Here is a 24,263-nt window from a genome sequence, read left to right on the forward strand (position 1 = left end):
GGGGCCATGACACAAAGGCTAAGTGTTATTCACTTCAATCACTCAACATGTGACATGACTGCACCTAAACCATAAGGTGAGGCATCACAGGAAAGCTTCACTGGACGATGTGGAACATATTGTTTGAGTATGGCATCTACTGTCACCATTTCCTTTACCTTATGGAAAAACACCTCACAATGCTCTGTCCATTGCCATTTCTTCCCAATCTGTAATGATGAGTTCAGGGGTGGATCACAGTAGCCAAGTTTGGCAGGAACCTGTTACAGTGATTGACAAATCCTAAAAAGGGCTGCAACTGTGACACATCCTTTCACCTTTGCTTGAATTTTCTCTGCACAGTTGCGTAATCTTTGAGCATCAATCATGTGGCCACAGTAAGTGAAGCTTGGTTGAAAGAATTCACATTTGTTGCATCATGCTCTGAGTGTATAATCTTCTAATCTTTTTAACATTGTCTTGAAATTTTGGAGATGTTCCTTGTCATCCCCATCAGTAACAATGATGTCATCCAGGTAACACCTGATCCATAGATTTCTGTCAGAGTGCAGGTTCAGATGCTACTCCAAAAATAAGATTATAGCAATAAAGCCCTTAGTGAGTATTTATGGTGAGAAGCACTTTGGACTCTTCTTCCATTTCCATCTGTAGGTAGGCCTCAGCTAAATCCACCTTGCTGCAGGATTTCCCTCCAGAGAGGTTTGCAAAGATATCCTCTATCCTGGGAAGAGGGAATTGATCTCCTTTCAGTACTGGGTTGATGATGACCTTAAAATCACCACAGTTCCTGACAGACCCATCCTTCTTGGCTATTGGGACCATAGACATTGTCCATGGGCTTCACTTAAACTTGGAAAGAATTCGTTCAACTTCCATGCAATCTAGCTCACTACTTTATCATGGACAGGCATTATAAAACTTGCATGTGGCATTTTCATTTAACACTATTTTACCCTTGATATATTTGAGTTTTCCAATGCCATCCTTTAACACTACTGTGGCATCATCCAGTACCTTTCTTAATTCACTTGCAGTTGACTCTATTGCTGGAGATATGGTATCCAATAGGTGGATGGATCTCCAACCATGTTATAGTTGCCTCAGCCAATCATATGCCCACAACACTTCCTCTCTTCTTTTAACTACATACAAGCCCAATGTAGCTTCTTGGTTGTTGTATTTCACTGTTACGAACTTCTCCAGTACAGATTCCAAGACATCTGCAGACTTCAGTTTAATATCTTTGAAATGCCATTCAAACTCATTTTGTGGAATGACTGAAACAGCTGAGCCAGTGCCCAATTCCATTTTAATTAACTTATTGTTCACTTCTTGTGCAAGCCATATTGCATGTCCCCTGTTGAATTTCACATTATGTATCTCAAGGCTACTCAGTCCTATGTCATTCTCATCAGATTTTTCCATCAACAGCTTGCAGATTAGTGGTCTTTCTGAAACTGCAACCTCACTTTCGCTCTTTCTCTTCTCTGTGCAGTCCATTTATTTTTGTCTGCCTGACATGCTCTTTGTACGTGTCCTTCTTTATTGCGTTTTCTGCAAGTTTTGCCCTTAAACCGGCATTGGTCTGGTGTATGTCGGCCCCTGCCACAATTGTAACATCATTTGTTTACCCAGGTTGGTTTCTGTTCAGACATTACAATTTTTTTCACGCTCTCTTTCATTCCTTACTGCAACACAATCTGCAACTCTGTCTGCTCTTTCCAATGATACATTTATTTCAACTGATTTTTAAAATGTCAGTTAGGTTTCCGTTAGAAGCCATTTCCAAACGCTTCCCTGTAAGATTCCGCAAATTAAATTATTTCTCATCATAAAGCCGATTACTGAACTGACAACGCTCAGCCAACTCCTTCAATTCAACCACGTAAGATGAAATGGACTTCCCTTCCATTTGCTTATGAAACCCAAAGCATTCTGCAATCAGCAAAGGTTTTGGTTCTACATGTTCCTGCATTACTTTCACAATATTATCAAAGCCCATTTCGGTTGGTTTGGTTGGAGCAGTCAAACTTCTAAGCAAACAGTATGTTCTTCTACCTATTGCACTCAGCAAAACTGGCATTCAGTTCTAATTGGTTATTTCATTTGCTTTAAAATACTACTCAGTTTGCTCAGAATACAAAATCCAGTTATCTATTGTGCAATTGAATACATCTAACTTCCCAATGTAGCCAGCCATTTTTGTTCTTTCTTTTTTTATGAATATTATCACCTGGAACTCACTGTCTATGAACCCGTGGATTTCATCCATTTTCTGCCTTTTTTTTTTGTAAAACTCAACTGTCTCTGTCCCTTCCCAAAGAAGCATGTATTGTGCTCTTTTCTTTTAAAAAGCCGAATGTCTCACTGTGCTTCAACAGGTAGGTAGTTGTCTTGGGTTCATTTAAAACTTCCTCATCACCACTATTATGCTTTGTAACTCCAAACTTAAAACTAATCGAAAGAAATACATGGAGCTGGGAAACAACGTGTACTAGTTTTGTTTTACATTTTAGTGAGGCGTGTGCTATTCATGCAGTTAACATATAACCCATAATGAATTATGCAAACAACAAAGATGGCTTAATCAAACAATATATTTACAATATTACTCTGTAATACTACTACTACTGAAATATTAAATACAGAATAGTTTCAATAATTCCTTTACGCTCACAGATACTTTGCATAGCAGCTGTGATTGTGATCTACATATTAAATATCACCATTTGAGAAAGCTTGTCACTTGGAAAGGTAAAAAAAACTGGCAGTATTAGTTCCTCAGTAGATACCTGTTCGGTGTGGTCAGTGGAGCTTGATAAACATGTTCCTGGATCCTTTGGTTTAGCTGGCTTGCTTCTGTCATACAAGTAAGGAAAAAAAATGTAATTATGCATACGTTACGATTTTAAACAAATGTTCTTGGCATCTTTTAGTTTTCCATCCATAGTCCAGATTTTCCTGCTCCTGCAACAAAAACTATTGCCTATAGAGAATTGAATAGGACTGGACAAGATGCCTACCTTTATATGGAAGGGACCTGACTTTCTGCTTTTTTGGCTACAACAACTAAGCATGCATTGCCAAGGGGTGTGCTTGTCCCCTGCTTTGCACTTCTATTATAACTGTGCCCATTAATATCCCAGACAGATCAAATCAAACTATAATTACAGATATTGCACTTAGATTGTGATAATAGAACTAGAATAAGCACTGCACTTCCGAAATTAAAGGTCTGTTTATTCCTGGCCACTTGACAACTATTGACATTGGAATTTCTGCACACATTGAAATGTAATGATAGATAATAGGAAAGTTTAGAAGAAATATCTGGTATTATAGGGGTAACTAGAGTTGAACATTTTTAAATAAACATCAATAGCCTGGTTGGCACTATAATTTACCTCGGTAGGCTTGCAATTGTCCTGTTAGTACTTTCCGTATTTCAGAAACCCATAGATTCTTCTGTTCTACCGATGATGCCTGTAAGCAGGTATTGATTTCAAATTAGAGTCCAACAAACAAATAGCTTGAAAACTGCACAAGATTTTCTAACTGGGTTATGCCAGTTTTATTGTATATGACTGGCAAATTGGGATGGAAATCATTTGGGAAATACTTTTCCAGCTGCCCACACACTCTGTCGGCCATTTAAAAAAAATTCACATATGAATAATGCATTCATCTAACATGGCCAAACCTCCACAGTATCATCCACCCCCAACTCTGACACCAACCCCTCCCACAGTTCCTCCTAATATTTGTTCATCTATGTTAATTTAAGCACACAGAAGGTATACAAGATTTCAACTCTTTTCAAATAAATTATTCAAAGGTTCAAGGTACTACATTAAAATCTGAAAATTTTAACTTATTTAAAAATAAATTTATTTAAATGGAACAACTACAAATTGACAATTGACCTACAGCAAATTGTATCTGTCCTCTCTCTCTTTTGGCATATGCTTCATCAAGATCTGTGCTGTGGCCAATATCCTTGTTTTCTCTTCAAATGCTTCACCTTCCAGGGTCAAGCTGAAGAAGCCAGGATTACTCATAGCATCATTGTCAGTCTGTAACCCACTACTTACAGTGGAAGGGAAATCGATTCCCAGAGTGCCCTAATTTCTTATAGTGTAGGGCAGTGTATGGCAATGCACTTTCTTAGAAGGAATAAAGGTGTAGACTATTTTCTAAACGGGGAGCCATTTCTGAAATCAGAAGTACAAAGGAACTTGGGAGTCCTGGTGCAGGATTCCCTGAAAGTTAACTTGCAGATCGAGTCGGTAATAAGGCAAATGGAATGCTAGCACTCATTTTGAGAGGACTAGGATATAAAAGCAAGGATGTAAAGCTGACTTTTGCTAAGGCATTGGTCAGACCATATTTGTAGTATTGTGAGTAGTTTTGAGCCTCACCTAAAAAAAGATGTGCTGGCATTAGAGAGGGTCCAGAGGAGTGTTTACAAGAATGATCCTCAGAATGAAAGGATTAATGTATGAGAGTCTAGGACCAGAGTGTGGGGCCTCAGAACAGGAGGATGCCTCTTTAATTTTTGTTCATTTAGAGATACAGCAAGGTAACAGCCCCTTCTGGCACAACAAGCCGGCACAGCCCAATTACACTGATGTTACATATTAACCCGTACATCTTTGGGATGGGATGAGGAGAAAACTCTTCATGTAAGAGGTGGTGAATCTGTGGAATTCATGGCCACAGACATCTTGTCATGGTCCCTTCTGGCAATCCCCCAGCTTGCCATTTGCCTCAAGAATTGGGTCTCAATCACCTCATTTAGATTCCAATCATTCCCGGGTACCACTAACTACACACACCTGCTTCCCATCAGAAACGGCAGGATAAAAACCCTGTGACCACAGCAAGAAGCTGCCAGTTTGTTGGTTGACTCTTATGAGAGTAAACCTTGTTTCCTATTCCTGGGAACTGTTAGTTCCAAGCTTCACATCGTCTCCTGGATATCGGCTCCCCGTTCATGGTGGTGCTATGCCTAATGACTCTGCCTCAGCATCTGTGTCCTGCACGTGGGTCCGTCCCCAGCCGCGTCCTTGCAACATGTCTGTGGAGGCCATCCCACTAGGTATATTTAAAATGCAGGTTGATAGGTTCTTGGTTTGAAAGAGCTTCAAGGATTATGGGGAGAGGGCAGGAGAATAGGATTGAGTAGGTAAATAAATCAGCCATGATCAAATAGAGGAGCAGAGGCAACATACCAAGAGGCCTAATTCTGCTCCTGTGTCCTACAGTCTTATTTGTTAGAAAGACATCAATGACATAATAACAATGAGTTTGCCTCATTGCAATTCAAGATTAACTGAGAGAACTTGTGGCTCTGCTGCCTGGCTAAACTACAGCAAAATTTCCAAGTCCAGGAAAGTGAATTACAATTTTTGAAGCACGAACACGAGAAAGTCTGCAGATGCTGGGAATCCAAGCAACACAAGCAAAATGCTGGAGGAACTCAGCAGGTCAGGCTGCATCTGTGGAAAAGAGTAAACACTCAACATTTTGGGCTGAAACCTTTCATCAGGACTCATGAAGGGTCTGATGACTTGATGAAGTCCCAAAAGTCCTGATGAAGTGTCTTGGTTTAAAACATTGACTGTTTACTCTTTTCCATAGATGCTGGCTGGCCTGCTGAGCTCATTTTACAGTATGTGTATTGCTATAATTTTTGAAAAATTGTTTCCTGGTGTGTTAGAAACTGTAGGACTGCTGATCCAGACTTACACAAGTCTTGGACCTCTCCTCCCTCTCAGCTGTGCATGCCATCCAATTATACTCAGGGTTAAAGGCCATTATTCAGATCCAACCTTCCACCTTCAGGATTCCACTTCCTTTGTCTGTCTACTGAGATTTAAGCAGAGGGATAGAGCATACTTGGAAGAGATTTTGGAATATTTTCAGGGTTTGAACTGTAAGGAACAGCATAATGTTCCATTGATTTCAACCTTCACACATAAGTTCTTTTGGTGTTGAAATTAGCACGAAAGTTATTCTCTTGCTCTAAATAATACAACACAAACAAAATGTAAATTTTAACATTGCTCATTATTACCTGAATAATGTATACTTCTTCTCTGCCATTGTACCAAATCTCAAATTTCTTAATATCACCTTTAACATTTTCTGTGATACCAACAGCACTCATCTGAAAGCATAACATATACATTGTCAGCTGCAGGGCTAATTAGGGCCATCAAAATCATACTTAGATCATGATAGAATGTTTTCTTTCCCTTCTGTAATAACTTCTATAGATATTATTCTTTGACTCCAACATCAGTTGCAGCAATGTGAGTTCAGATGGAAAGATCTGGTTAGCATATCTGGCTAACACTGTGTGTCCGACAGAGTGATCAGCTGCACTGGGGCTCCACAGGGGACTGTCTTGTCTCCCTTTCTTTTCACCATTTACACCTCGGACTTCAACTACTGCACAGAGTCTTGTCATCTTCAGAAGTTTTCTGGTGACTCTACAATAGTTGGATGCATCAGCAAGGGAGATGAGGCTGAGTACAGGGCTACGGTGGGAAACTTTGTCACATGGTGTGAGCAGAATTATCTGCAGCTTAATGTGAAAAAGACTAAGGAGCTGGTGGTAGACCTGAGGAGAGCTAAGGTACCGGTGACCCCTGTTTCCATCCAGGGGGTCAGTGTGGACACGGTGGAGGATTACAAATACCTGGGGATATGAAATGACAATAAACTGGACTGGTCAAAGAACACTGAGGCTGTCTACAAGAAGGGTCAGAGCCGTCTCTATTTCCTAAGGAGACTGTCGTCCTTTAACAGCTGCCGGACGATGCTGAGGATGTTCTACAAGTCTGTGGTGGCCAGTGCTATCATGTTTGCTGTTGTGTGCTGGGGCAGCAGACTGAGGGTAGCAGACACCAACAGAATCAACAAATTCATTCGTAAAGCCAGTGCTGTTGTAGGGATGGAACTGAACTCTCTGACGGTGGTGTCTGAAAAGAAGATGCTGTCCAAGTTGCATGCCATCTTGGACAATGTCTCCCATCCACTACATAATGTACTGGGTGGGCACAGGAGTACACTCAGCCAGAGACTCATTCCACCAAGATGCAACACAGAGTGTCATAGGAAGTTATTCCTGCCATCAAACTTTACAACTTCTCCCTTGGAGGGTCAGACACCCTGAGCCAATAGGCTGGTCCTGGACTTATTTCCTGGCATAATTTACATATTACTATTTAACTATTATGGTTTTATTACTATTTATTACTTATGGTGCAACTGTAACAAAAACCAATTTCCCCCAGGATCAATAAAGTATGACGATGACTATGACTATATACTGCAGGTTATTGTTGAGAAAATTGTGGATTCCCATTCCAGACCCATGACAGCAGGAAGCCTGGGAATTAGATAGGACTTGATAACACAAAGCCCCAGTTACTGCCTTGAGCTTTACCAACTTATGGAGTATCAAAGTTGTCATTGCATAAGACAATATCAAGAGAGGGGAATTCAATGCACAAAATGTCCCCTGCCTCATGTTGAGTTCAGGCAACTGACTAATTGACAATGAAAGGAAGTACCAGGAGCACAGACAAATGGATACTTAGGGTCAAGGAATGTGTAGAGCTTTATATAATGGACTGGCAGTAGAGGGTGAACATAGCAGTAATTTTGCCTGGACTCTAATGCTATTGTGTACCTTCAGCGAATGTTTAAAGCTGTATGAGGGAGACTTCTCATGCCCATCTGCATTCTCCTCTCTTTTCTTGCAGAACAATAGTAATTTTGTGTATAGGAACAAATGCCTTTGCATTGGTTTGAACCGTGCCAAGTCTTTGACCTTGCTGTGAACCTTCTTGTGGTCTGTCCACACGTTAAAGGATCCTTGCATCAAGAGTTTCCCAAGATCATTTAAGTTACCCTGTGAAAATAACACATTTCCAAAGCAGAATCTAAATTAATACAGGATAAGACAGTACATGATAATTTCAGAAAATTCAACAAGATAAAATGAAGGAGAACACTCTGACAGCTTTCAATGCGATTGCCAAGCACCGAGTTCTAACTAGTGTGCTGAATAGGCAGAAACCTTGCTGATGCAATTGTTCATACAATGTTAAAGAGTTCAGCCTTGTAAGTAAATAAGGATGCATTAAAATAACTAGAGATGTCAATAGGATAAAGTATGCAATCAGCTATTGACATTAGGATAACATTTAGGATGGCAGCAATTTATTATCAGACCGGATGGACTGGAGGAGCACTATTTTGTTTGACAATAGTGATGTTTATGGTTGAATGACAAATAAACAAACTTGCAAAGGCAAGGATAGAAGATGTGGTGGAGATAAGCGCAAATTTCACAACCATTTTGGCCTAAATGATCTCCAACAAATGAAGAACAAGTCAGTTGCATATTGACAAAATACCACTTTTATTATTACAGTGACAGCATATTACTGACAATAGAAGAGACAATCTGATTTTTGTTGTAATAACATGTAACGTGCATTTAACATTTTGCTAATTACTAGAGGATCTCAAAATCCACATAAAGATGCACACCCTTATACAGCGCGATTAATCACATCCAGTGTGAATAAACATTTGTTTTAATAATTATATTCACATTTGGCCTTAAGAGGAGCTTTGAACCAGATGAGCACAGCAGCAGTAAAATAATCCGTTTCATAACATTGTCTGACTGATCCTTTACCTCAAGGTATCTGCAACCAGACCTCTAAAGCTGACTATTCCCAGCCATCCTTCCTCATTCTACGCTTCATATGCACGCGTTATCTGAAACAACCCGAGTCCTACCATGGCCTTTTTCCCTATGATATCTGTGTTTACAGACCATTATCTGCACAGTTAAGTAGCATCTCGATTTTAATTTTCACAAATCCTTTTGTGTCATCACCTACATCTGTAATCTCTATTGGCTCTACCTCCTTCAGAAATCCCCCAATTCTTCACCATATTTAAATTTACTTTCTCCACCATTTGGGACCATACCTTTAACCATCAACTCTAGAACTCTACCGCATCTCCCCTACCACTCTGTCTCCCAAACTTTGAGTTCTTTTCCTCCTTTGAACTGCTCCCTGAGAGCTACATCTTCAACAAGTTCTTTGTTACTTACCTTAATATAACACTCCCATCTCAGTACCAATTTTCTTTTGAAAACATTCCCATTAAGCATCTTGCAATGTGTTACAAAGCATTCTACCCAAATGGAGATTGTTGTTATTATTTGAGCATTAAGTATTTTGCAACAGATTAGTCAGCTTATATTTAATGTGTTATAAACTGGTTTACTCTAAAACCCCGGAACTTCCTCCTACAATGGATCCTTTGGCACTAAAGCACTCACCGCAGATATTTCTGGATTCTAAACAAGTATGTTGCAGGCGCCACAGTTTTCCAATATATAGGAAAAATTTAATGAAATATTGGGTGCACCTGCGAGTATGGATGAGCTGTGAGAACTACAAGAAGTTAACCTCCAGATTCCCATAATTGGGAAAAGATCTGTTCCATTGACAACATTGAAACATTATTATTAAAGGAGTTTCGATATAATGCATTTTTGGAAAATAACTAATGTGATTAGTACCATAATTGCAATTAGTCAAACCTGCTGGGAGTTCTATTTGTTAAGTATAAACATACAGGTGGAAGTTAATCAGGGTGAATCACAAACCAGTTGTTCACTCATTCAGATGGCTATATTCATGCAAGATGCCAAAGGTAATGTAGAAGAACCCTTAACCCTAGCTGTTTAAGACCCTAAAACGATTAAATTCTAAATCTCCCCAAAATAATTCTCACTTGACTAAAATCCCTACTGTTAGCCCAGCTCAAACATTGGACTACAGCTTAATATTACTGATGATTTCATCAGGAGGGAAAAGTAAATGGTGAGGGCCTGGAATGCACTGACCCAGGACAAATTCAATGGTAGCTTTCAAAAGTGAGCTGAATAACTTCTAAAACAGTGGTCCCCAACCACTGGGCCGCGAAGCATGTGCTACCGGGCCGCAAGGAAACGATATGATTTGGCGATGTGAAACGATATGAGTCAGCTGCACCTTTCCTCATTCCCTGTCATGCCCACTGTTGAACTTGAACGCACGTGAAGTTATTACTCACACAAGGTCATCAGTCGGTCATTAACCTGCAACTACTCGATGAGTAAAAAACAAACGTCGCTTGGGAGTTTCTTTGGAAGAGGTGGTAGGGGACATAAAAGGCCTAACGATGATGATAATGCAGAGACAGCTGAGGCCGAGACTGCAAAAAAAAAGAAAGCTTCCTTCAACAGAAAATACGATGAGTCGTACATAAAATATGGCTTTATTGCCACCAGTGACTCACACGTTCCAAGCCCCCTGTGTGCAATATGTGGAGACAAGCTGTCTAATGAGGCAATGAAGCCCTCAAAACTGCTTCGGAACCTTGGGTCCAAGCACCCTGCACTTAAAGACAAACCCGTTGAGTTTTTTGAGTGGAAAAAACGTAAGCAAGTGAAACAGAAGCAAGTGCTGACAGCCACCACCTCCACAAATGCTGCTGCTCTGAGAGCGTCGTACTTAGTGGCTAGCCGTATTGCTAAGTCTAAGAAGCCTTTCACTGTTGGTGAAGAATTGATTCTGCCTGCTGCCAAGGACATGTGCCGTGAACTGTTGGGAGAAGCTGCAGCTAACATGATGGCACAGGTTTCTCTTTCAGCTACCACAGTTTCAAGGAGAATCGATGACACAGCGGAGGACATCGAAGCACAGCTGTTGGAACGGTTTAATGAGTCTGGTTTCACTACCCGAGTCAAAGAGGTTGCTCCTGAATGCCAGTGTACACACTGTGTCACACACAGCGAAATGCTGGCTAGCCGAAAAATGTCACCTGATCTTAACAGCATATTGAGTGATGTTGTTGAAGTTACCAAACACATCAAAGCAAAAGCCCTTAACTCACGTCTGTTTGAGCAGCTTTGCGAGGAAATGGATGCAGAGCACAAATGCCTTCTCTTACACACTGATGTCAGGTGACTATCAAGAGGGAGAGCCCTGGCTGGGGTTTTTGAGATAAGAGAGCAACTACAGAGATTTCTTTCAAGCAAGAAGTCACCACTGGCAGCACACTTCAGTGACAAGGAGTGTATCGCAAAACTCGCTTATCTGTGTAACATCTTCAACCTGCTCAATGAATCCAACTTGTCACTTCAGGGGAGAATGACAACTGTCTTCAAGTTGGCAGATAAAGTGTCTGCTTTCAAAGCCAAACTGTAACTGTGGGGACGGCGAGTGGACAGGGGCATATTTGACATGTTCCCAACATTAGCTGGGATTTTGGGAGAGACTGAGGCTGCACCGTCCTTCTCACAGCTGGTGCGCCATCACCTATCTTCTCTGTCAACAGAATTTGAGCGTTACTTCCCAACCGCAAATGACCCAAGACGTGCAAAGGAATGGGTCCGTGTCCCATTTGTGGATGTCCCTGGTGAATCATCCATTTCAGCGCGAGAAGAAGATCAATTCCTCGAGCTTGCAAATGACGGTGGGCTGAAAAGTCTGTTTGACATAACATCTCTGCCGGCATTCTAGATCAAAGTCAGGGCTGAATATCCTGAGATAGCCATGAAAGCACTGAAAACATTGCTTCCATTTCCAACATCCTATCTCTGTGGCCAAGTTTCCTGCAATGAATGCAATGAAAACTAAATTGCGGAATAGACTGGACATAATTGACTTATAATTGACTTATCGCTATATTCATGTGAGGAAAATATGCGCTGTGTGTTTAATATTAAATTCGTTAAATAAACTCTTTCAGAAATGAAATTGAGTGTATTAGCCACTGATAAGTGACTTATAGTTGACTTATCACCTATATTCTGGTCGTGATTAACAACCCCACCTCCCACCCCCCCCCCCCCCCCGCCACCCCACCGTCAGCCGGTCCACATGAATATTCTCAATATTAAACCGGTCCGCGGTGCAAAAAAGGTTGGGGACCCCTGTTCTAAAAGGATAGAATTTGCAGAACTAGGGGAAGAGAGTGGGGAATGGCATGCACTGGATTGTTGTTGCATGGAGCTAGTTGGGATTCAGAGGGCCAAATGCCTCCCTTCATCTCGCAATCATTCTATCATTGTGTGGTATATGATGTAAGTAAGATTTGAATTATCCAATAATTACAAATAAATAATGCAAATAACAGAACAGCTGGAAACTCAATACTCACAGATATGAATGATCAGATATTTCTAATAGTAAATGTTAGAAACAGACAGCAAAGGACATTACATAATATTATATCTGGCATTTAGTACCAAAAAAGTAACTAATTGTTTGTGAAGTAATAATATCAGTGATCAATCAATAACAGAATATCAACTGTGGGGCAATGCTCAGGATTACATAAAGTACTCAAAACTGAAATAAACTGGGTATTGTTTTCTCTTACCTCAAATCCTGTAATGGCAATTTGATGCATTGAGTCATTTACTGATTTAATTATACTAATCATTGTCTCCAGTGCTTCCTCCAATTCAGCGGTGCCTTCTGAATTCTTACTGCACTTCAGCATTTCCTGGTGAAAATCAATCAGTTAATCTTACTGGACAGTCATAACTAAGTGCATTAGTTGTTGAACATGATACAAGAAAATAAGAACATAAGAAATAAGAGCAAGGGTAGGCCATTTTGGATGGAGATTTGTTAGGATCACAGAGCTATAACTTCATTGTCATTTTTTTGTACTAATCCACATCTCCTCATTCTCTTATATACAGAACTCCATAAATCTCCAAGGTAGAGAATGCCGAAATGCCTGTTCCCTTTGCAAAGAGAAATTTCTCCTTCTCTGAACCCCAATAGCTTAGGTCTTGCTCTGAGGCAGTGACTCCTGGTTCTGGACTCTTCAGCTAGAGGAAGCCTCCATACAAGCAGTCTTTCAAGCCATGTTGAAATTTTTTAAGATTCAATTCGATCTCCTTACATTCGTCTAAACTCTGGAATATTTGGGCATAGTCTACTCAGTCTGTCATCCCTGGTACCAGTTTACTGAATGTTTGCTGTACCTTCAACGGCAAACACCTCGTAGTTAGGTAAGGAGAGCAAAATTCTACACAGTACCCCGGGTGCTGCCTCACTAAGGCGTTATGTAAATACAATAAGGCATCTTTGCTCCTCTATCAAGTCAATTTGTAACAAAACCAACATTCTATTCATCTTCCTAATCGCTTGGACCTTTACATGGCCTTTTTAGTGAAATATGTACAGAAGACCTGGGTCCCTTTAAATATCATCACCTAATTTAGACCATGGAGCAGAAATAGGCCATGAAGTTTGCTCTACCATTTGATCACAACGTATTTATTTTCACTCTCAAACCCATTCTCCGGCCTTCACCTCATAATCTTTGACACCCTTACCAATCAAGAAACTATCAATTTCCAGCTTAAATAAACCCAGTGACTTGGCCTTCACAGCCACCCGTGGAAATAAATTCCACATTCACACCACTGTCTGGTTAAATTTTTTACTCTTTAAAAATACCCTGCTTTTTTTTTGTACACAAAAGTGAATGACCTTTTTTTTAAACATCCTGTCCATTCACTCAGCTTGTCAATATCACTTTGAAGCCTCACTTTATTCTCCTTGCTTCCCACAAGCTCAGAGCTTTGTCATATTAGCAGTCTTTTATGATATTTTGTTCCTCAGCCAAATCATTGATGTAGATTTTGACTAGCTGAGCCCATACACCTGTCTTTGTGACCCCACAAGTTAGAGCCACTCAAACTAAGAAAGATCCATTTATTCCCTCAATGCTTTCTGTCTTAGGAGAGTGGTTTAGAGTGGATAAATAACTTCTTTTTTTGGAAGTAGTATGCCTCCACAGGAAGGGGTTGAGGCAACTGCTTAGCCCACTACTCTGCTCTCTCTACAATCATGTACAGCTCAACCATCACCTATAATTTCAATGATCACACCGCTGCTGTTGGCTGAACCTCAGATGGCAACAAGGAGCCATACAAGAGTGAAATTGTTCAGCTGGATGAGTGGTGTCACAAAAACAACCTTGCACTCAATATCAGTAAGACCAAGGAATTGACTGTGGACCTCAGGAAGGGGAAGTTGGGAGAACACATGCCAATCCTCATTTAGGGGTCTACAGTAGAAGGGGTGGGTTGCTTTAAGTTCCTGGGCATCAACATCTCAGAGGATCTGTCCTGGGCCCAACATATTAATACACCCATATTTCTTCAGGAGTTTGAGCAGATTTGATATGTCACCAACATCTCTTGCAAATTTTGTACAGATGTATGAAGGAACATATTCTGACTGGTATGCAGGCTCTAGGATCTCAAGTGGCACACTGCTTATTTCAGCAACTTAACGGAGATTTTAGTCTTTCACCAAACTGTTGCTTCAGAGCAACAAATTTCACAACATCCGGTCTGTTAGTGATAATAAAACTGATATCTTAGATGCCTTCAAAAGAAATTAGATGATCACAGTAAATGAAGGAGAAGGCTGTGCTGCGAAAATGAAGACGAGGCATTTGGAATGGGAGTATAAAAACGCAAACACGAGGAATTCTGCAGATGCTGCAATTTCAGGCAACACACATAAAGGTTTCTGGTGAACGCAGCAGGCCAGGTAGCATCTCTAGGAAGAGGTACAGTCGACGTTTAGGGCTGAGACCCTTCGTCAGGACTAACTGAAAGAAGAGCTTGTAAAAGATTTGAAAGTGGGAGGGGGAGGGGGAGATCCGAAATGATAGGAGAAGACAGGAGGGGGAGGGATGGAGCCAAGAGCTGGACAGGTGATTGACAAAAGGGATATGAGAGGATCATGGGACAGGAGGCCTAGGGAGAAAGAAAAGGGGGAGGGGGGAAGCACAGAGGATGGACAAGGGATACATTGAGAGGGACAGAGGGAGAAAAAGGAGAGAGAGAAAAAGAATGTGTGTATATAAATAAAATAACGGATGGGGTACGAGGGGGAGGTGGGGCATTAGCGGAAGTTTGAGAAGTCAATGCTCATGCCATCAGGTTGGAGGCTACCCAGACGGAATATAAAGTGTTGTTCCTCCAACCTGAGTGTGGCTTCATCTTTACAGTAGAGGAGGCCGTGGATAGACATATCAGAATGGGAGTGGGACGTGGAATTAAAATGTGTGGCCACTGGGAGATTCTGCTTTCTCTGGTGGACAGAGCGTAGGTGTTCAGCAAAATGATCTCCCAGTCTGCGTCGGGTCTCGCCAATATATAGAAGGCCACATCGGGAGCACCGGACGCAGTATATCACCCCAGCCGACTCACAGGCGAAGTGTCGCCTCACCTGGAAGAACTGTCTGGGGCCCTGAATGGTGGTGAGGGAGGAAGTGTAAGGGCATGTGTAGCACTTGTTCCACTTACAATGATAAGTGCCAGGAGAGAGATCAGTGGGGAGGGATGGGGGGGACGAATGGACAAGGGAGTCGCGTAGGGAGCGATCCCTGCACAAAGCGGGGGGGGGGAGGGAAAGATGAGTTTAGTGGTAGGATCCCATTGGAGGGGGCGGAAGTTATGGAGAATTATATGTTGGACCCGGAGGCTGGTGGGGTGGTAGGTGAGGACCAGGGGAACCCTATTCCTAGTGGGGTGGCGGGAGGATGGCGTGAGAGCAGATGTGCGTGAAATGGGGGAGATGCGTTTGAGAGCAGAGTTGATGGTGGAGGAGGGAAGCCCCTTTCTTTAAAAAAGGAGGACATCTCCTTCGTCCTGGAATGAAAAGCCTCATCCTGAGAGCAGATGCGGCAGAAACGGAGGAATTGCGAGAAGGGGATGGCATTTTTGCAAGAGACAGGGTGAGAAGAGGAATAGTCCAGATAGCTGTGAGAGTCAGTAGGCTTATAGTAGACATCAGTAGATAAGCTGTCTCCAGAGATAGAGACAGAAAGATCTAGAAAGGGGAGGGAGGTGTCGGAAATGGACCAGGTAAAATTGAGGGCAAGGTGAAAGTTGGAGGCAAGGTTAATGAAGTCAACAAGCTCAGCATGCATGCAGGAAGCAGCGCCAATGCAGTCGTCGATGTACTGAAGGAAAAGTTGGGGACAGATACCAGAATAGGTTTGGAACATAGATTGTTCCACAAAGCCAACAAAAAGGCAGGCATAGCTGGGACCCATACAGGTGCCCATGGCTACACCTTTAGTTTGGAGGAAGTGGGAGGAGCCAAAGAAGAAATTATTAAGAGTAAGGACTAATTCCGCTAGATGGAACAGAGTGGTGGAATCCAACTGGTTAGGTCTGGAATCCAAAAAGAAGCGGAGAGCTTTGAGACCTCCCTGTTGGGGGATGGAAGTATATAGGGACTGGACGTCCATGGTGAAAATAAAGCGCTGGGGGCCAGGGAACTTAAAATCATCGAAAAGTTTAAGAGCATGAGAAGTGCTACGAACATAGGTAGGAAGGGATTGAACAAGGGGGGATAAAACAGTGTCGAGGTATGCAGAAATGAGTTCGGTGGGGCAGGAGCAAGCTGAGACAATGGGCCTACCTGGACAGGCAGGTTTGTGGATCTTGGGTAGGAGGTAGAAACGGGAAGTGTGGGGTGTGGGAACTATAAGGTTGGTAGCAGTGGATGGGAGATCCCCTGAGCGGATAAAGTCGGTGATGGTGTGGGAGACAATGGCCTGGTGCTCCTTAGTGGGGTCACGATCGAGGGGTAAATAAGAGGAGGTATCTGCGAGTTGTCACTGTGCCTCAGCAAGGTAGAGGTCAGTGTGCCAGATTACAACAGCACCCCACTTATCGGCGGGTTTTATAATAAGCTTCGGAATGGGAGTAGCTTTCTGAGTATCCTAAACAATGGTAAACATTAGTTAGGACAAATTGTCTACTTTTAAAATATGCATTTTATGTTTCTATAAGCTTAAAAGGAAGTCATTCAGTCTACTGAGTCTATAGCTGCTCCCAGAGCAATCCTATCCATCCCCTTCGTACACTTGTTATTCTGCAACTTATTCCCTCTCACGTGTCCGTAAGCTCTCCCTCTCCTCCTACTTTCCTACCGTGCATTGACAGTATGAGCAAATTACAGTCACTCACTAGCCTACCAGCACGCCATTTGAGAGATAGGAGAAAACTAGAGCACATGAAGGGAACACACATGGTCTCTGAGGGAATGTGTAAGCTGCACACAAACAATACTGGAGGTCAGGAGTGGGCGCAGGTTCCTGAAGCCGCGAGGTAGCAAATCTATCTAGTCACATACCAGCAATGCAGCGAACCACATATGCATCATATGGTAAACTTCTCTCACAATTATTCTAATAACAAATCATGTACAAATTTATTAATTTTCATAAACAACAAAAATATTAACATTTGTTAACAGTGGAAAAATATGTACCTAACATATTAAAAATAAAGAAAATCTTTAGTGCAGATCATGTAATGTCCCAAATTCCCAGAAAATAAATTCTCCACAAGGTTCACTCACTAATCAAAAGCTTGTGCCTTTGTTTGTTGTTGTGTTTTCTTTTATTTTCTTATGAAATGGAAGGAGACCATTTGGCCCATTGGGTTAAAGCTAGCACATTGAACAATTCCATCAATTCCTTTCCGCCACTAAATTTCTTGCAAAGAAGTCTCCCACATGTCCATCAACTCAAACCTGATTCTCCTATCAGGTATCTGCAACAGGGTTAATTTACAGTAGCCAGCTAATGTACTGACCAGCATGCAATTAGTTTCTGGGAGGTACCCAGAGCAATTGGGAAAAGTCTAAGGAGAATGTATAAACCACAGAAACTTCATGTGCGTTCTGGACCGATCCCAGACTGCTGGATAGCCACATTATAATCCCAGGTTCATCACCATTCGTCAGAAGAATCATGTCTTAAAATTCAGGAACAAAAGTTAAAAGTCAGCAGGAGGGGGCATATAAAAAGTCTGTGCGATAGAGTGAAGGTTAAGAGAAATCAAATTACAAAATGAGTGATGGAGATTTGTAACAGAAATTCCTCTCTTTCTCTTTGGAACTATTTATTTATTTTTTGTGACTTTTAGCAATTTTAATGTCTTGTACAATAAATCTCATGAAGTATGTAAGTGATAATAAACTTGATTTTGATTCGCATAAAGGAATGAAACAATCGCTTTACAGGAAGAATAAAAACGCAATGTTAAGTAAATATTTATTTCTTTATGCCCTTCTCTACTACCTCTTTATCTTAAAGTGTGTCCCCTATCTATTTGTTTAATGAAAAACAATTCACCGGAAATGTTAATTCTTTTCCTCTCCACAATTGCTGGTCAATCTAGTAAATATTTCCAACATATTTATTTTTTCAGATTTTCAGCATCTGCCACATTTTAATATATGATCTTTAAAGAGAAGTTAGATAAACTTACAACTGAGATGAAATAGTGTTAGTAGCATTAGATAAAGGCACATGATAGTTTTGGTCAAAGCTGTAAACTGAATAGTGGAGAACTACAGATAGAAAAGTGTGATAAAGAGTGCTTTAGTCATAGTTGCAGCATAGATGCAGACTCTGCAGCCTAACTGATTCCTACCGACTGCACTACCAGCAAGCCTGTCCCCTCTGTCTGTGTTTGTCCCATCATTCTGTAAACTTCTCCTTTCCACGTACTTAATTAGATGCCTTTAAAATGCTGCTAATTTGCCTGCCTTAATCACTATTTCTGGCAACTCATTCTAAATTCTCACCACCTTTCATGTCAGAAGCTGCTCCTGGTGTCCCTTTTAAATCTCTTGCCTCTGATCTTAAACTCTTGTCTTTAGCACCTCACTTCTGTGCTTTCATGATCTTATATCCCTCATGATCTTATACACCCATACACCTCACCCCTCAATTTCTTACATTCCAGAAGGTATAGTCCTTGTCTACACAACCTCCCAGGCCTAAAGTTTACACAGCATCTGGGTAAATCTTTTCGTTTGCACCCTTTCTAGTTTAATTACACCTTTCTTATCACATGGTGGCCAAAACTGCACCCTATCCCTACAAGCGATGTCTCACCAACATTTTGCATAACTGCAACATGACTTCCCAAATCTGATATTCTGAAGGATGAAGACCAGCATGCTGAATGCCTTCTTCTGCGCCCTGTCTGCCCGAGACACCTCCTTCAGGGACCTGTGCACTTGCATTTCTACATCCTTCCGTTCCATCACCCTCTCCACTGAAGTCCTACCCTGATTTAGCCTCCTGAAACAAAATACCTCACAATTATCTGAATTGAAACTCACATACATTGCTGATCAAGATCAAACCCCAATGGAGTTTTTTGTAATATTCTGCACTGTCTACAACACCAGCTATTTAAGTTGTATTGTGCCTTGTAGACGTACATCCAAATCATTTATAGGAATTACAAATAACAAAGTCCAAATACCAACTCCTGTGGCACACCAGAACTCCAGTCTGAGAAACAACCTTCTCATCCACCATCAATTATTGCCAATTATGAATCTAATCAGTCATCTCCTCCAGGATCCCACACAATCGACCAGCCTGCCACAAGGGACCTCATTAAAGATCTTAAAAAATCCACTGCCCTACTCCCATCTACCCTCTTGATTACTTTCTCAAAGAACAAAGGATTTGTCAGACACAATGTTTCACACACAAAGTAATACTGACAGTCCTGAATCAGATCCTGTCTCTTCAAGTGTTTGTAGATCCTGCCCCTCAGCGTCCCCTCCAGCAATTTACCCACTGCTGGTATCAGACTCACTGGCCTGAAGCTCCCTGGCTTATTTGACTATCTTTTTTAAACAATGGTATCACATTAGACACCTACCAATCATCCAGAACCTCACCTATGGCCAGAAATGAAGCAAAAATCTCTGCATGGTCTTCCGCAATTTGTTTTATAACTTTCCACAATGTTCAAGAATGCACTGGGTCAGTCCCTGGGATTTTACCTACTTTAATGCACTTTAAGGCCTCCAATACCTCCTCCCAAACCTCCTCCCCATTAATTCATCAGCAACTTTGATGTGTGTTGCTTGAATTTCCAGCATCTACAGAATTCCTGTTGTCCCCATTAATTTATATAGTGCTTCATGGGAAATCTTTAACTACAGTACTTGCAGTAGGAAGTCAAAAATCTTTTAATCATTCCCTTGTATTATTAATGTGAAATTTATGTGCATTCAACTTACATTGAGGGCGCAGTACACAAAATTCTAATGTTATCCACAATAGCATACATCGTCCTGCCCTTTATCAGGTACTATCCAAAATCGGATGCCCGGAGAAATATCTCAGGATCCTGCAGCTCTTACGCAATGATACGAGTGCAACAGTCATCAGCAACAGCGGTTCTGAAGCTGCACCTTTTAAGACTGAGACCTGGGTCAGACAGGGATGCATCATTACCCCAACTCTATTTGCTGTTTTCATTGCAACCATTCTTCACCTCACAGGCTAAGACCTCCCACTAGGAGTCCAGATTCTCTACAGTATAGAAGGGGGGCTCTTTAACCCTAACAGGCTCAAGGCAAAGAGCAAGGTATCAGCTATTTCCATCATGGAGCTCCAATGAGGAGGATCTGCAGTGCACAATGGATGCTTTTGCCAGAGCATACAAGCTGCTGGGACTTGATCTAAACATCAAGAAAATCCAAGTCCTGCACTAACCTGCTCCAGATCAAGCTCCTAAACCTCCAAGTTGACAACATCCCTCTGGAGAACACTGATCATTTCCCAAATCGTGGCAGCCTTCTTTCTTCAAGAGCCAACATTGACCTTGAAATAAATTGCAAACTAGGCTGTGCAAGTGGAGCTTTTGCCAGGCTGAGAAAGAGGGCTTTTGAAGATCGGCATATCAAGACCAACCCTGAGCTTCTGGTCTATGAAGCTGTAGTTCTCCCCTCCTTGCAATATGGAGTGGATTCATGGATTTAGGCACATAAATCCCTTGAAACTTACCACCAAAGATGCCTCTGAAAGATTCTGAGAGTTAGCTGGAAGAACAGGCGTACTAACTCCAGCACCCTGGAGGAAGCTAACATTAACTCCATAGCCACAGTCATAACTCATCACCAATTGCGATGGGTCAGCCACATCATCCGTATGCCTGACTCCCGCCTCCCAAAACAACTCCTGTTCGGCCAACTCAAGGATGCAAAGCGCACTCCCCAAGGGCAGAAAAAGCGGTTCAAGGACAATATCAAGACTCCCCTGAGGAAGTGCCACATCAACCTGGATAGATGGGAGAAACTAGGACAGGATAGAGAAAGTTGGAGAAGGATTGTCTATGAGGGGACTGCACAGCTCAAGGAATACCTCCACCATGGTGCTCTGACTAAGTGCCTTCAACATAAGGAGAGACTGGAAATGGCCCAACCAGCTACATCCACCACCACTTCAATGACCTACACCTGCCAACACTGCAGTTAGACTTGTGGATCATGGATCAGCCTCTTCAGTCACCTCAAGACCCACAAGTGACCAGATCAACCACCAGGAGAAGAATCATACTCAACTACGAGTGATCACTGATGATGACAACTTGCTTGAGCTTGTTAATCTTCCCACTTTTCAAGAATCCTGATTACCTTTAAGAGAAGTTGATACTTTGTAATCCTCTGAACAGGTTTTAAAAGGTAGGCATCCAATGACAGTTTATGATCCAGTTTTTGCTGGCACTCCTGATAAAAAAAATACGAAATAATTAACCATTAAGGACACTCTGTTATATTTAAGATTGTCTACTTAGCTTTATTTTATATGACATAATAAGAATTTACACACTGCCATGCACAGAATAAGAAACAGAATTTTAAGAAGCATCATTAGATCTTTAAAGTGAAAAGGGGATTACAATGAAGGCTATTGTGCACTTAGGATTTGAACTGATAATGAAGAGGACCAGTGCTCAGCCAATCAGATTTAAGGAAAATGAGAACATCAATAGTAGCGGAGTCGGCCATCTTGCCTGTCGAGCCTGCTCCACCATCCAATAACATCATGGCTGATCTGGCTGTGCTCTCAGCTCCACCTATCTGCCCTTTTTCCCATAAATCTTAATTCCCCTGATATGCAAGAGTCTTTTTAACTGTGTCTTAAGTATATTTAGTGAGGTAACTTCTGTTGCTTGGTCAGGCAGGGAATTTCACAGATTCAGTGCTCTCTGGGAAAAGCATCTCTGTCCTAAATCTGTTCCCCTGTATCTTGAAGCCATGCCTCCTAGGCTCATTTACCACTCGTATCTATCCCTTGTATAACTTTAAATGTTTCTAAAACTCCCCTCCCATACTTCCGAAGTCCAGCGAGTATAGTCCCAGGCAACTCAATCTCTCCTCATAGCTTAACCCCCCCCCCATTCCAGAATCAACCTCACAAACCTCCTCTGCAGACTTACTAATCATACAACCTACATTTTCATCCAGATCATTAATATATGACAAACAGCAGGAAACCCAGCGCATCTCAGAGAAACACAGTAGATACCATTTCGGTTTGCACAAAAACCAATGTCTTTGTTTTGAATATGTTTCCGTGTTTAAAAAAAAAATGAATAATACAAAATTCTGACCTGAAAGAATTGGCAATCTCCACACTGTCTCCAGAGGGCTTCCGAACGGGGCTTGTTTTGACAATATTTTTCATAAATTTGTAACTCCTCTTTCTACAAAAGAAATAGAAACATTCTTTGTAATAAAAGCAGAAACAACATTAGAAAGTAACTAAGTTTGAGAAAAGGTAGTCTGTTACTTAATTTGAATAACTAGTGAAGTAAAGTAACTTAGATACAGAGCAGCAACAGCATTCTCGTTTGACAAGAATTCTGAGATTTTTGTTCCATTCTTCAATAGTTAATCTTGGCTACCTTGAGGTGGATCTGGTCCCTTGTATCTGAAAGTACTTCTGTATGCTCCATCCTCTGCAGTTGCAAACACATTTTCCTTATCTACTTATTGATTTAATGCAAATTTGTTCAATCCTGACAAAGTCAACAATTTTGCTGATAATAGTGTAGAGATTAGAGTCTACAGATTGCTTGCCCTGACAGATACGGAAGTTCAGGCATTAGGTAGTCACTTCCAGCATGGTGTTAGTGTTTGAGGGATTTTCCCCAATGACAGAATCACTGAGCTTTCAGGGCTGTCCTCTTTCGCTACCAAGGATGTAGGTTGGACGAGGCTACAACAGGATCAATGGCTATCATGATCAGATCCTCTAGATCTTCCTGTAGTTGAGCAGCTGGAAGGGATTCAGTGCTGAAGCCCTTTGAGAAAGTTGCAAATAAACACTGTAAGTAATTGTTCCGGGTCCTGTTTCGTACTGCTGCTTATGAACCCAGATCCTCCACAACAACATAAAAAGTAGGAGCAGGACTAGGCTGTTTTGGCCTTCAAGACTGGTTTGCGATAATGTAGAGTTCAATGTCATTTTCCAGAAAAACACCAATATCCCTTCATTCCCTTAATGCCCAGAAAACTACTGATCACTGTTTTTAATGAACATTGAGGATAGAGAATTCTAAAGATGCACCATCTTCTGAGTGAAGAAAGTTCTCTTCACCTCAGTTCTAAGAGGCCTTTCCAGTATAGTCAGGAGAAACATCCTCCCTACATCTAGCCAGTGATAGTTCATCTCTCTGTCAAATTATTGATATGGGTTTTGAGAAGCTGAGGTCCAAGCATCAATATCTCTCGTACCTCACTAGTCACAGCCTACCTGTCTGAGAAAGTAACACTTATTCTTGCTTTTTACTTTCTGTCGAATAACCAATTCTCAACGCATGTTGGTCCATCATGGCCGGTTCGGCAGAATATCGTGGGTCGAATGGCCTGTCCTGAGCTGCACTGTTCTATCATTCTTGCTTCTATGCGCTGCAACCTACTTCCTGTGAAGACCTTATTAAACAACTTCAGAAAGTCTAACATAGTACGTCCATTGGTTCCTCTTTAACTATTTGATTAGCCTCATCCTAACTGAACACTAACAGATTAATCAAATGCATTCTTTCCTTTATAAATTCATAATGAGTTTGCTCAAACTGAACCCTGTTTCCACTGTGTTTTTTTAAATCTTCATTATAGATTCCAGCATTTCCTCCATCACTGCCACGATGCTAACATTATTGTTTCCTATTCTCTCTCTCCTCTTAAATTGAATATGGGGGTCACATTTGCTACTATTCAATCCATAGAACAACTCCAGAATCTGTTGAACCTTGGAAGATGATAACCAGGACTTTCCCTACCTCTAAACTCAACTCTTTCAAAACT

The 24,263-nt window shown here is 41.4% G+C and overlaps 1 protein-coding gene across 4 annotated transcripts in view; it reads right to left on the minus strand.

Moving 5' to 3' along the window:
* Positions 1–24,263, minus strand: part of mcf2l2 (MCF.2 cell line derived transforming sequence-like 2) — a 407,668-nt gene that overhangs the window by 70,193 nt on the left and 313,212 nt on the right. For all 4 annotated transcript variants that reach the window (XM_072255231.1, XM_072255233.1, XM_072255232.1 and 1 more), the window contains 7 exons: positions 22,565–22,657; positions 21,585–21,677; positions 12,466–12,591; positions 7,700–7,921; positions 6,077–6,169; positions 3,405–3,483; positions 2,793–2,859 (listed from right to left, as the gene is read on the minus strand). In XM_072255231.1, coding sequence (XP_072111332.1) covers positions 2,793–2,859; positions 3,405–3,483; positions 6,077–6,169; positions 7,700–7,921; positions 12,466–12,591; positions 21,585–21,677; positions 22,565–22,657 — 773 coding nt within the window. The remainder of the gene's footprint in view (positions 1–2,792; positions 2,860–3,404; positions 3,484–6,076; positions 6,170–7,699; positions 7,922–12,465; positions 12,592–21,584; positions 21,678–22,564; positions 22,658–24,263) is intronic.

This window comes from Mobula birostris, chromosome 4 (genome assembly GCF_030028105.1).
Source record: "Mobula birostris isolate sMobBir1 chromosome 4, sMobBir1.hap1, whole genome shotgun sequence".
Lineage (NCBI taxonomy): Eukaryota > Metazoa > Chordata > Chondrichthyes > Myliobatiformes > Myliobatidae > Mobula > Mobula birostris.